This window comes from Rhinopithecus roxellana, chromosome 19 (assembly GCF_007565055.1).
Source record: "Rhinopithecus roxellana isolate Shanxi Qingling chromosome 19, ASM756505v1, whole genome shotgun sequence".
Classification (NCBI taxonomy): domain Eukaryota; kingdom Metazoa; phylum Chordata; class Mammalia; order Primates; family Cercopithecidae; genus Rhinopithecus; species Rhinopithecus roxellana.
The window spans coordinates 62,387,670-62,401,929 of record NC_044567.1 but is presented as its reverse complement, the minus strand read 5'-3'; the positions used below and the strand labels follow the sequence as shown (position 1 = coordinate 62,401,929).

The 14,260-nt window shown below is 49.4% G+C and overlaps 1 protein-coding gene across 15 annotated transcripts in view; it reads right to left on the bottom strand.

Moving 5' to 3' along the window:
- The window catches only part of TMEM94 (transmembrane protein 94), a 46,970-nt gene that overhangs the window by 24,265 nt on the left and 8,445 nt on the right, over positions 1-14,260 (bottom strand). For 11 of the 15 annotated variants that reach the window (XM_030924159.1, XM_030924160.1, XM_030924162.1 and 8 more), the window contains exon 2: positions 4,999-5,128. In XM_030924159.1, coding sequence (XP_030780019.1) covers positions 4,999-5,022 — 24 coding nt within the window. In that variant the 5' untranslated portion in view covers positions 5,023-5,128. Of the gene's footprint in view, positions 1-4,998; positions 5,134-14,260 lie in introns of those variants that run through there. The other 4 variants (XM_030924165.1, XM_030924166.1, XM_030924163.1 and 1 more) reach the window with 3 other exon arrangements.

The window sequence follows — 14,260 nt, the reverse complement described above, 5'->3', positions numbered from 1 at the left end:
CACAGCATTTTAAAGAGAAGCATAAAAGCCCCGCTAGCATACTCACTTTGTTGCCTTTGCCTTGATGGGGCATCCATAGCTCTGCCTGCTTGAAGAGCATGGGCCAGAGCCTGAGCCACAAGCAGTCAGCTGCAAGAACTTCCAACACCTCCCTCAAAGCGGGGAGGGTGAAGAGAGAGAGCAAGAAGAGGAGAGAAGAGATGGAGACAGCTGAGAGTGTGTGAGCAAGGAGCCGGGTGCTGCGGAGAATCGGCACAGCAGAGCAGAGCTTCAATCTGCTGATTAATTCAGCCTATTTCTAGTCACGCTGCAGATTCAGGGAGGGAGGAGGAGGCAGCAGCCCTGGAAGGGCGGGAGGGAGGGGAGGAGAGGAAAGAGAAGGAGGGAGGAAACAGGAGCATTGAGAAGAGAAAGTTTGTCCGATATGCTGCCAGATGCAGGAGCTTGGCCTGCTCTTCAGAGGAGGCCACTGCGGGGTGAGCTGAGGGGCACCATGCAGCTAGGATATGGACAGACAGAGGAACAGATGGAGGAGAGACTGCCCCTGTCCCAGAAACCTGAACACTACTGCCAGTATCAAGGGGAACCCTGGGACACACAAATCCCAGCTCTCTTCCCAAACTACCTGTCCTTTGTCCCCAAGTCACTGGGTGAGCCCATCATCCACAAGAACCCCCCAAATCACATGACGACTCCCCAGCACGGAGCCAAGCCAACAGCCCTTTCCATAGTTACAGCTGCAGGAAGGAGGGGAGGGGGGACTTGTGGGTTATTAACAGCAGCACATCCTGTGTGGAGGTGGACGGGATGGACTGGCCTCTGCGAAGACTCAAGCAGTGACTTCTAGGAAGGCAAAGCCCAAGGCCAGGCAGCTGGTAGAAGGAAGGATCCAGCAGGGAGGGAAGAGCCAGCCCAAAGGGCCTCTGAAGACTCCAACACCTTCCTGCCAGGTAGCATGGACACCCTAACAGCCACGCAGGGAAGAGCTGGGCCAGCAGCCAGTGATGCCCCAATACATTCAGACACACCTGCCCAAGTGCTGCTGGGCCCATGAGGCTGCCCAGGAATGCCCAGGCCCTGCATCCCTGAGGCACAGAGGAGGCCAGATACCTGAAGCTCCTGCCTCAGCACGTGCCAGAGCATCAGGCAGAGCCTAAGTCAGTCGTGGCTCCAGGGGCATCATTCAGGGACCGCGAGTTTGACATACAGGATGCTCACAGCACAGACACCCTGGGTGAAGGAGGGGCCAAGGCATGAGGAGTAGATGGGACACTTCTCTGCCTAAAGCCTTCCTTATCATGGGGTTACACGGCCGGGCGCGGTGACTCAAGCCTGTAATCCCAGCACTTTGGGAGGCCGAGACGGGCGGATCACGAGGTCAGGAGATTGAGACCATCCTGGCTAATACAGTGAAACCCCGTCTCTACCAAAAAATATAAAAAACTAGCCGGGCGAGGTGGCGGGCGCCTGTAGGCCCAGCTACTCGGGAGGCTGAGGCAGGAGAATGGCGTAAACCCGGGAGGCGGAGCTTGCGGTGAGCTGAGATCCGGCCACTGCACTCCAGCCTGGGCGACAGAGCGAGACTCCATCTCAAAAAAAAAAAAAAAAAAAAAGAAAGAAAGATAATGGGGTTACACACCCTAGGGGAGAGGGAACAGTCTCACAGGTTCCAGAGCTGGAGAGTGTGAGCTGGAGCCTGAGCATGTTTCTCCAGGGCCCTCCGTTTCCTAGACGACACCATCTCAAGCTGCAGGGAAGAAGGAGCCTCAGCAGCCCAAGCCAGCCTCCCCATTCCCTTTCATGAGCGCAGCTCCCTGTGGGGCCCCCAAACAGAGTGCTGAGTGAGAACAGAAGGGAGGGCCCAGGCAGTCCAGAGGTTAAGAACAGGAAGACTCCATGGAGAGCAGGAAAGGTTGGCAGTGGGGGTCAGCTTTCATGCCAGCCACTGTGAGGATGCTGCTGCTCTGCAATCTGGCTGTAGCCAAAGAGAAAGACTCCTGTCCCCTCTCTCCTGTTCCTGAGGCGCTGCTTGGGTGGGAGCTACAAGTCCGCAAACACTATCCCTTCTATGTGACAGGCCCCAGAAAGAATAGCACACAGGGACTAGCCTACCTGCTGTGCAGACCCCACTGCAGCCCTCTCTGGGCCCTGCCTCCCTTCCTACGCTGCCTACCTCAGCAAATGGAGAAGGGAGCCCTGCACCCAAGCAGCAGGAACCCAGGCTGTCACTGCTACAGCAGGGCCACTGTGGGCTGGAGGACTGGGGAAAGGGGTGAGGGCTTTGAAGGAGACAGAACTGATGGATCAGAAGCAGAGAATTATCTCTGAGCCAAACCGCTCGTGGGCTAAGCCAGGGGACGACCCTCTTACCATCAATGACCACTATGCCAGCCCCTGCAAAGCCTACTCCTCCAAGACACCTTCTGATCTGTTTTTTTTTTTTTTTTTTTTAGAGATTCTGCTCTGTCCCCCAGGCTGGAGTGCAGTGGTGTGATCCCAATCTTGGCTCACTGCAACCTCCGCCTCCCGGGTTCAAGAGATTCTCCTGCCCCAGCCTCCCAAATAGCTGGGATTACAGGCACACACTACCATGCCCGGCTAATTTTTGTATTTTTAGTAGAGACAGGTTTTCACCATGTTGGCCAGGGTGGTCTCAAACTCCTGACCTCAGGTGATCCACCTGCCTTGGCCTCCCAAAGTGCTGGGATTACAGGCATGAAACACCGTACCCGGCTGAGATCATCTTTATAAGTCCATTTATACAACTCACAAGTTACCTCAGCTAGAGGCCCTACTAGGTCCTATTACTTTACTGCTTGTACTATCTATTTTGTTTGTTGTTGTTTTGAGACAGAGTCTTGTTCTGTTGCCCAGGTTGGAGTGCAGCAGTTCAATCTCTGCTCACTGCAACCTCTGCCTCCTGGGTTCAAGCGATTCTCCTGCCTCAGCCTCCCAAGTAGCTGGCATTAGTGGCACGCGCCACCACGCCCAGCTAATTTTTGTATTTTTAGTAGAGACGGGGTTTTACCATGTTGGCCAGGCAGGTCTCGAACCCCTGGTCTCAAATGATCTGCCTACCTCGACCTCCCAAAGTGCTGAGATTACAGATGTGAGCCACTGTGCCCAGCCTGTTTGTACTATCACTTCCTCTACTAGACAATAAGCCTCTCTAAGCCAGGGGCCACCTCCCTGGTGCCTAAAGCTCTGCCAACCCAAAGCTGCCATTCCATAGTATGATGACTGCCAGTGATGACTGACGATGCTTTCCAGGTCAGGGCTCACCTATCCAGAAAGAGAAGGAGGACAAAGAGAAACCCTCCAGGAAAAATGGCCCCTGAGAACTATCCAGCTGGGTCCTCAAGTCTTCTCCCTCAGGCTGGAGAGAGAAGCCAGCCCCTCGATACAGAACTTTATTTCTCCCATACACTAGGCACTAGTGTTCAGTGGTTCTGGCTGGAACCAGAAGACAATACCATCCTCTGTTTTGGGGCCATTCAGCCTCACCCAGGCAGGCCACCGCATTACATAACAGCAGAGCCTCTGGGGATGTGCTCCTTGGAACTGAGCAGCGCAGAACCCTTGTGGCTGTTTGCAGGGGATGACCCTCTTACCATCAATGACCACTATGCCAGCCCCTCCAAAGCCTACTCCTCCAAGACACCTTCTGATCTTATTCCCAGCTAGGAGAGAGGCAAATGTAGCTTTCCATCTGTGCCAATCACTGCTAGGGTGGATATCTGCTGAGCACCCAGAGGTGGCTGTGAACAGGAGGCCAAGCACACCTGCTTCAAGTTCAATTCCAGAAGCCTATTGCACAGCTGGTCCAGAGACACAGGAGGCCTGGAGCTGAACAGGAAGCAGTCAGCCAGCCCGGTGCCAGCAGAGGCCCAGGGAGTGAGACCACAGCCCCCTCTCCAGACCTTCCCAAGATCTCCCTGGAAGGAAGATCACTATTCAGAAGTTCAGGTCAATAAATATGTACTAAGCCCTTGCTACATGCCAGGCTCAGTGCTGTGAGCTAGGGATGTTGAGATGAATGGAAGAGATGAGTTATTTCAATAGAATAGTGAGTACAATGGTGGAGGTACTATGAATGCTGAAAGGAAGGACCTTTGGAAGGAAGGAAGACTTAAGCGGAGAAGATGATACCAAAACTGGGTCTTGAAGGAAGAACAGAAGTTTCCAGGAAAAGGGGTGGGAAGCGTTTTAGAGGTAATTACTAGAGCTAAAGTCAAAGCAGGGAGGCTAGGAACACCAAATGCATGGGCAGGAGCAGGATTCTGGAGGGCTCTGTACACACTAAAGGTTAAGTAGGTGGTGTGGAACCACTGACCAGTTTTGTGGCAGCCATGTAGAGGCTGATGAGCAGAGACAGAAAGAATCTATTAGGAAGGTGTAGCAGAAGCTAGGCAAGAGACAAAAGGACTTCCTCTGGGGCAGCCTTTGTCAAGGGAGAAGAGTTTTCTGATTGACAACTCTACCTCCATCCAAAGATGGTATACATGGAAGCTGGGCCAAGTCAGGCTGGGAGGAGAAGACCGATTTTATGGATGGCCTGGGCCACCTGGCTGCTCACCACCAGCTGATTAGGCAGCTGTGTTTGGAGTCTGATTGGGGAGCTCTTCCCTAACCACAGAGAGGGTGCCCAACAGCCCTCAGCACGGCTCAGCAGGTTAGGACATCGCCCTAGCAAAGGGCAAACAAACTAAATTACACACCCCTGGGCAAGAAGTGGAAGACTGGCTTGGAGCCAACCTAAATCAGAAACCCTGGTCCCATGCGGTTAATAGGTCCACCTTCATCCTTTATTCATAGCTCCGTGAGTCTGTGCTTTCCAGCCGAGAGGTCACAGTTGCATCCCCCAAGACTCAGAGCCATGCTTCCTCCCTCAACTTGTGCTTAAAGCCCCCAGTTAAGGACCTCCCAGGCAAAAACAAGAAGGGAGAGTTCAACAGAGACACACAGACAATACCTATAAGGTAATAGGATATGGCCTACCAGGTGCTTCTCCTTCAGGTCCATGGGCCAAGAGTGCTGCAGGCATGCCCAGATGAATGTGGTCACCCCCAAAAGGAAGTCTCCTCCTCAGCATGTACAAACCCCGGTGAGTCTGTCACGGTCCCAACATCTGGGGAAAAAGAAGAAAGAAATCACTCAGGTTATTAGAACAGGCAGCTACTGTGAAACACAACAGTATCTGGTTTTTTTTTTTTTGAGATGGAGTCTCACTCTGTTGCCCAGGCTGGAGTGCAGTGGCAAGATCTCCGCTCACTACAAACTCTGTCTCTTGGGTTCAAGCGATTCTCTTGCTTCAGCTTCCAAGTAGCTGGGATTATAGGTGTGTGTCACCATGCCCAGCTAATATTATATTTTTCAGTAGAGACAGGGTTTTGCCATGTTAGCCAGGCTGGTCTCAAACTCCTGACCTCAAGTGATCTTCCTGCCTCAGCCTCCCAACATAACAGTATCATCTAAACCACAGCATGGTAAGTGGAAAAGAACAGGACTCACTGACCAACAGACGGGGTCAGCCCCATCGAGCAGCAGTCAGCTCTGGATGAATTCCACTCTCTAAGCCCAGGAGGGAGAGGGCCACAGAGAGGATTTTGGAGGGTACAAACTCTTTCTCTTTTACCCTTCATTTTCTTTTTTTTTCTTTTCTTTTTTTTTTTTTGGAGACGGACTCTCACTCTGTCACCTAGGCTAGAGTGCTGTGGCCTGATCTTGGCTCACTGTAACCTCCGCCTCCTGGGTTCAAGCAATTCCCTGTCTCAGCCTCCTGAGTAGCTGGAATTACAGGCACCCGCCACCACGCCCGGCTAATTTTTGTATTTTTAGTAAAGATGGGGTTTCACCATTTTGGTCAGGCTGGTCTTGAACTCCTGACCTCATGACTCAGACTCCCAAAGTGCTGGGATTACAGGCATGAGCCACTGTGCCCAGCCTTCATTTTCTTTCTTTCTTTTTTTTTTTTTTTTTTTTTGAGATGGAGTCTCGCTCTGTCACCCAGGCTGGAGTGCAGTAGCACAATCTGGGCTCACTGCAAGCTCCACCTCCCAGGTTCACGCCTCTCCTGCCTCAGCCTCCCGAGTAGCTAAGACTACAGGTGCCCGCCACCACGCCATGCTAATTTTTTTGTATTTTTAGTAGAGACAAGGTTTCACTGTGTTAGCCAGGATGGTCTCGATCTCCTGACCTCATGATCCACCTGCCTTGGCCTCCCAAAGTGCTGGGATTACAGGCGTGAGCCACCGCGCCCGGCCATTTTCTTTATTATTAGTATTATTATTTTGAGATGGAGTCTCGCTCTCTTGCCCAGGCTGGAGTGTAGTGGCGCGACCTTTGCTTACTGCAACCTCCACCTCCTGGGCTCAAGTGACTCTCCTGTCCCAGCCTCTCAAGTAGCTGGGATTACAGGCATGCACTAGCATCCCCGGCTAATTTTTGTATTTTTAGTTGAGACAGGGTTTCACCATGTTGGTCAGGCTGGTCTTGAACTCCTGACCTCAAGTGATCCACCTGCCTCAGCCTCTCAAAGTGCTGGGATTACAGGCATGAGCCACCACGCCCAGCCTATTTTTTTTTTTAATTCTGTGTGGAGAAGGTGTCTTGCTATGTTGCCCAGGTTGGTCTTAACCTCCTAGACTCAAGCAATGCTCCCCACCTCAGCCTCTTAAAGTTCTGCGACTACAGGCTACAGGCGTGAATCACTGTGTCCAGCCTCAACCTTCATTTTCAAAGCACACTGTGTTTTGCTCCATATGTACTCTGTTTATCACTGAATTACAGCATGCAGGAAAAGCTTTGGTTTATTGGCTTTTTGTTTGTTTGTCTGAGACGGAGTTTCACTCTTATTGCCCAGGATGGAGCGCAATGGCATGATCTCAGCTCACTGCAACCTCTGCCTCCCGGGTTCAAGCGATTCTCCTGCCTCAGACTCCTGAGTAGCTAGGATTACAGGCATGTGCCACCACACCCAGCTAATTTTTGTATTTTTAGCAGAGACGGGGTTTCACCATGTTGGTCAGGCTGGTCTCAAACTCCCAACCTCAGGTGATCCACCCACGTCAGCCTCCCAAAGGGTTTATTGGCATTTTTATTATTACCACTTTTTTTGGTAGAGATCGGGTCTTGCTATGTTGCCCAGTCTGGTCATGAACTCCTGACCTCAAGTGATCTGCCTGCCTCAGCCTCCCAAAGTGCTGGGATTTCAGGCATGAGCCACTGCACCCAGCCAGCATTTTAAAAATTTAGGGTTAAGGCCGAGCACAGTGGCTCACGCCTGTAATCCCAGCACTTTGGGAGGCCAAGGCAGGCAGATCACTTGAGGTCAGGAGTTCCAGAGCAGCCTGGCCAACATGGTGAAACCCCATCTCTACTAAAAATACAAAAATTAGCCAGGCGTGGTGGTGGGCACCTATAATCCCAGTTACTCAGGAGGCTAAGGCAGGAGAATCACCTGAACCTAGGAGGCAGAAGTTGCAGTGAGTTGAGATTGCACCACTGCACTCCAATCAGGCGACAGAGTGAGACTCAGTCTCAAAAAAAAAAAAAAATTTAGGGTTAAGGTTAGCCTTAACATCAAGTGAAATCTAGATATGCAAGTTGGATAATCAGCGGGCAGCTGGGACAGCAGCAGGGTCGACGTCCACTGTGTCCCCAGAACGCAGTGGTAGCCCAATTTGACAACAGGTCTGACAAAAGCAGGCTGCTTACCTGGAAAATGAGGTTAGCTCTACCTCCCCACCTACCCTCACCAGCCCTCACCCTCCCGTCCTGGTCGCCATCACAACTCTAATGATCTCAGACCAGGGTGTGTTTGAGTAAAAGAGTGACACTGAGTATTCTGGTTTGATGCCAAGTGCCTCCTCTTGGAGAAAGCACTAACCTACTGACTAGGACAGTTTTTGGGGGGCCAGCAGCAAGCCTTGTCAAGGCGTGCCAGGCAGAAACCCAGGAGAACTGACCCAGAAAAAAGCTGTCAAGAAACAATAAAAGCTGTGTCCGGAGGACCGAACCAGAAGGCCCCAGTTCTACCGCCAACTCCACTCGAAAACGCCGTCCAATTCCTCTCAAGGTGGCACCCATGCTGGTGCCCCAGGCTGAGCAACCAAGTCTGTCCCACCCCTGCCTTTGAAAACTGAGCCAGCCTCAAAGGCTCAGATACAGATAGGGACGCTGGAAGTGGCCTTGCAATGCAGTGACATTCAGTCTTTGGCAGCCAACTGAAATGGGATCCTGAGGGACCAAAGCCACTCCTCCCCAAGGCCACTGTCTGACTCAGGCTGCCCCAGTCCTGTTTACGACTGCAGCTCGAGGTCCCCATGACACCCCATCCCAGCAGGGGCTGGATGAGATCGTTGCCACACAGGGAAAAGCACCAGGAGCCAGATGGGGACTGTGCCTGTTAACTCCTTCTGCCAACGCTAGAAAAGCAAAATCACTCTGTGGCCAGCTGGAACCACAGCAGTACAGAGAGGGCAGCCAGGAACAGGACATTTTTCTAAGAGTCTCTGTTTTCCCATCATTCCATACATGGGATTCTGGGAGACAGCCATTCTTAACTGTCTGATCTGAAACCAGTAGCCGGGTCCTTAAAGGGCCAGTTCTGCTCCTAGTCCATTGTGAAAACAAGCACAGGATTCAAAGCCAAATATCCCTGGGTTCAAATCCCAGCTCCAGCTTGTCTTGAACGCCAGTGACCTTGACAAATTATTTGTCCCTCTGAGCCTCTTTGTTCATAGAATGGAAATGACAATACCTATTTCACAGAGGAGCTGTAGAATTATGAAAAATAGTATATGCCGGGGATCTAGTATAATATTTGACATATAGTAGGTACTCAATAAACAACTGCCATTACTATCAGCAGCAAGCAAAAAATATGAACCAAGTGCCACTTAGGTGAAGAATAAGGACTCAAAAGCAAGGTGGAAGAAAAAGAAATGGATGGCATAATGATGGGAAAGAAATAAGTGAAACTGTCTTTATTTGCAGAAGACAAGATCAACTGTATATGGAGAAAATACTAAGGAATCTACAAATAAGATACTAAAACAAATAAGCGTGCAAAGTTGTAGGATATAAGGTCAAAATACAAAATATAAATATATTTCTTTTTTTTTTTTTTTTTTTTTCTGAGACGGAGTCTCACTCTGCTACCCAGGCTGGAGTGCAGTGGCCGGATCTCAGCTCACTGCAAGCTCCGCCTCCCGGGTTTTCGCCATTCTCCTGCCTCAGCCTCCCGAGTAGCTGGGACTACAGGCGCCTGCCACCTCGCCTGGCTCATTTTTTTGATATTTTTTAGTAGAGACGGGGTTTCACCGTGTTAGCCAGCATGGTCTCGATCTCCTGACCTCGTGCTCCTCCTGTCTCGGCCTCCCAAAGTGCTGGGATTACAGGCTTGAGCCACCGTGCCCGGCCTATTTCTATATACCATAATCAAATATCAGAAAATAAAAATTTTAATATCATTTATAACAGTATAAAAACAGCATGGCCGGGCGCAGTGGCTCACACCTGTAATCCCAGCACTTTGGGAAGCTGAGGTGGGTGGATCACCTGAGGACAGGAGTTCCACACCAGCCTGGCCAACATGGTGAAACCCCAACTCTACTAAAAATACAAAAATTAGCTAGGCGTGGTTGTGGGTGCCTGTAATCCCAGCTACTTGGGAGGCTGAGGCAGGAGAATCACTTGAACCCTGGAGGCAGTGAGCCAAGATCACGCCATTGCACTCCAGCCTGGGTGACAAGAACAAAACTCAATCTCAAAAAAAAAAAAAAAACCTAGAAATTATTCTAATAAAAATATATGTAAGACCTGTACACTGCTGAGAAAAATTAAAGAAGACTTAAATAAATGGGGAAATATACAATGTTCATGGATTGGAAGGCTCAGTATTAAGATGACAATTGGCCGGGCGCGGTGGCTCAAGCCTGTAATCCCAGCACTTTGGGAGGCCGAGACGGGCGGATCACGAGGTCAGGAGATCGAGACCATCCTGGTTAACACAGTGAAACCCCGTCGCTACTAAAAATACAAAAAACTAGCCGGGCGAGGTAGCGGGTGCCTATAGTCCCAGCTACTCAGGAGGCTGAGGCAGGAGAATGGCGTAAACCCGGGAGGCGGAGCTTGCAGTGAGCTGAGATCCGGCCACTGCACTCCAGCCTGGGAGACAGAGCGAGACTCCTTCTCAAAAAAAAAAAAAAAAAAAAAAAAGATGACAATTATTCCCTGATTTATAGATTTAATACAATCTTTTTTTTTATTCCCCTTCTCGTTGCCCAGGCTGGAATGCAATGGCACAATCTCAGCTCACTGCAACCTCTGCCTCCTGGGTTCAAGTGATTCTCCTGCCTCAGCCTCCCGAGTAGCTGGGATTATAGGTGCCCACCACCATGCCTGGCTAATTTTTTGTATTTTTAGTAGAGATGGGGTTTCACCATGTTGGCCAGGCTGGTCTTGAGCTCTTGACCCCAGGTGATCCACCTGCCTCAGCCTCCCAAAGTGCTGGGATTACAGGTGTGAGCCACCGTGCCCAGCCTCTCAATACAATCGTAATCAAAGCCCCAGCTGGGACTTCCATAGAAATTGGCAAGCTGATTCCAAAATTTGTATGGAAAGATAAAGAACCTAGAATAGGCAAAACAATTTTGAAAAGAGAAACAAATTCTGAGGACTTACACTACCTGATTTGAAGATTTAACATACAGCTACAGTAATCAAAACATGTGGTACTGATACAAGGAGAGGCAAACAAATCAATGGGACAGAACAGAGAGTCTAGCACTAGATTCACACACATTGACCCTTACTTCATACCATATACAAAAATTAACTTAAAACGGATCACACATCTAAACATAAAGGTTACAACTATAACACTTCCAGAAGAAAATATGCAGGAGGGTTGGGGGCAGGAATCTTTGTAACTTGGGATAAGCAAAGATTTCTTAAAACACAAAAAACATAAACCATAAAAGAAAGCAACTTTAGCCAGGTCTGGTGGAGCACGCCTGTAGTCCTAACTACTTGAGAGGCTGAGGTAGGGGAATCACTTGAGCCCAGGAGTTGAAGGTTACAGTGAACTATGATTGTGCCACTTCACTACAGTCTATGCAAGAGTGAGACTCTGCCTCTAAAAAACAAACTAGTAAATAAAAGAAAACAACTGATAAATTGTTCCATAAAAATAAAAAAAATTTCCACTCTTCAAAAAGTGCCACAAAGAAATTGAGGCTGGGCATAGTAGCTCATGCCTGTAATCCTAGCACTTTGGGAGGCTGAGGCAGACAGATCACTTGAGGCCAAGAGTTTGAGTCTAGCCTGAGCAACATAGCAAAATCATGTCTCAAAAAGCAAAAGTAGTTTTGAAGTCTTTGGGATTAAAAAAAAAAAATTATTGGCCGGGCGCGGTGGCTCAAGCCTGTAATCCCAGCACTTTGGGAGGCCGAGACGGGCGGATCACGAGGTCAGGAGATCGAGACCATCCTGGCTAATATGGTGAAACCCCGTCTCTACTAAAAAATACAAAAAAAAAACTAGCCGGGCGACGAGGCGGGCGCCTGTAGTCCCAGCTACTCGAGGGGCTGAGACAGGAGAATGGCTTGAACCCGAGAGGCGGAGCTTGCAGTGAGCTGAGAGACGGCCACTGCACTCCAGCCTGGGCGGCAGAGCAAGACTCCGTCTCAAAAAAAAAAAAAAAAAAAAATTATTTTATATATATATGTAATTCTTACGGCTCAGTAACAAGACCAACAACCCAATTTTAAAATGAGCAAAGATTTCAGCCAGGCATGGTGGCACACATCTGCAGTCCTAGATACTTGGGAGGCTGAGGCAGGAGGATCACTTGAGCTCAAGAGTTGGAGGTTGCAGTGAGCCATGATCTCACCACTGCACTCCAGCCTGGGCAACAAAGTGAGATCTTGTCTTAATAAAACAAACAAACAAACAAACAAACAGGCAGAGATTTGAACAGACTTTTCACAAGATATACAAACAGCCAATATGAATATGAAAAGATGGTCAACAACATTAATCATTAGGGAAACAAAAATTAAAACCACAATGAGAAGGCCGGGCATGGTGGCTCAAGCCTGTAATTTCAGCACTTTGGGAGGCTGACAGGGGAGGATGACTTGAGGCCAAGAGTTGGAGACTAGCCTGGGCAACACAGCAAGACCCTGTCTTACAAAAAAATTTAAAACCACAATGAAAGACCAATATACACCCATCAGAATGACTAAAATGAAAAAGACTGAGAATATGGCTGAGGCAGGAGGATCTTGAGACCAGGAGTTCAAGGCTGCAGGGAGCTATGATCATGCCACTGCACTCCAGCCTGGGAAGCGGAATGAGACCTTGTCTCTAACAACAACAACAAAAAGAGCTGGGTGCAGTGGCTCATCCCTGGAATCCCAGCACTTTGGGAAGCCAAGGTGGGCGGATCCCCTGAGGTCGGGAGTTCGAGACCAGACTGACCAACATGGAGAAACCCCGTCTCCACTAAAAATATAAAAATCAGCCGGGCGTGGTGGCACATGCCTGTAGTCCCAGCTACTTGGGAGGCTGAGGCAGGAGAATCGCTTGAACCCAGGAGGCAGAGGTTGCAGTGAGCCAAGATCACGCCATTGCACTCCAGTCTGGGCAACAAGAGCAAAACTCTGTTTCAAAAAAAAAAAGAAAGAAGGGCCGGGCGCGGTGGCTCAAGCCTGTAATCCCAGCACTTTGGGAGGGTGAGATGGGCGGATCACGAGGTCAGGAGATCGAGACCATCCTGGTTAACACGGTGAAACCCCGTCTCTACTAAAAAAAATACAAAAAACTAGCCGGGCGAGGTGGCGGGCGCCTGTAGTCCCAGCTACTCGGGAGACTGAGGCAGGAGAATGGCGTAAACCCGGCCACTGCACTCCAGTCCGGGCGACAGAGCGAGACTCCGCCTCAAAAAAAAAAAAAAAAAAAAAGAAAGAAAGAAAATGAAAAAATACACAGGGATAAGGGGTCAAAATGGAGAGGCTCTGAGGAGTCACCGAAGAGTCTGGGTTTCTGAGTAGGCCAAAGATTTGTTTTTTTGAGACAGGGTCTCACCCTATTGCCCAGGCTGGAGTACGGTGGTGCAATCACAGCTCATTGCACCTCAACTTCCCAGGCTCAAGCGATCCTCCCACCTCAGCCTCCCATATGTGCTGCTACGCCTGACAATTTTTTTTCTGGAGACGGGGTCTATGTCACCCAGGCTGTTAGCAGTATTTTAAGAGGGTAGAACATGGATCAGAGGGAAAAGGAAAGAAATTTTAGGCAGAAGAGTTAGAAGAAAATGACGATAATCTTGGTTTGCCATGCCAAGTATCTAGACAAAGGTGGCAATAGTAGCCATGAAAACAAAGGGGTGGATACTTCCTGCTGCCAAGCTCAGAAACAAGGTCAAAAAGAACTAAGGGCTGGGCGCGGTGGCTCAAGCCTGTAATCCCAGCACTTTGGGAGGCCAAGGTGGGCAGATCACGAGGTCAGGAGATAGAGACTATCCTGGCTAACATGGTGAAACCACATCTCTACTAAAAATACAAAAAATTAGCCGGGCGTGGTGGCGGGCACCTGTAGTACCAGCTACTTGGGAGGCTGAGGCAGGAGAATGGCGTGAACCCGGAAGGCGGAGCTTGCAGTGAGCTGAGATCGTGCCACTGAACTCCAGCCTGGGCGAGAGAGCAAGACTCTGTCTCCAAAGAAAAAAAAAAAAAGAACTAAGTGGGAGCCCGAGGCTCAGATTGAGGGCAAGATGAGGAGTTGGCTGTCCTTCTAATCCCTTCAAGGACAAATTTCATTAGCTGTGCTTGTACGCTAGCCATGCCCAACACACCAAAAATGCAGTTTGGTGGATTTGTATTCAGTTTAATGGTTGTGCCCACAGCGTACTAATTGATAGATCTGTGTTAAGCTGGAGGGAAGTTTTTAATAGCAAGCTGTAGGATTCTATCCTTGGTGGCATTATAGTCAATATTTTTATCAATGACTTGGGTAAGGAAACAGATGGTATGCTAATCAAATTCTTGGATAGCATAAACCTGGAAAGGAGATCAACGTCAAAATCCAAGAAGCTCTCAACAGGCTGAAGTGATGGGCCAAATCAAATGGGTTCAGTTTACTGGAAAAAATATTAAGTCCTGCACTTAGGTTCACAAACTACTGTATAAAACTGCCACAAATGGCTTAATTAGATGCAATTTCAATATGAGTGTGTGCTCACTCAAAGTTCATT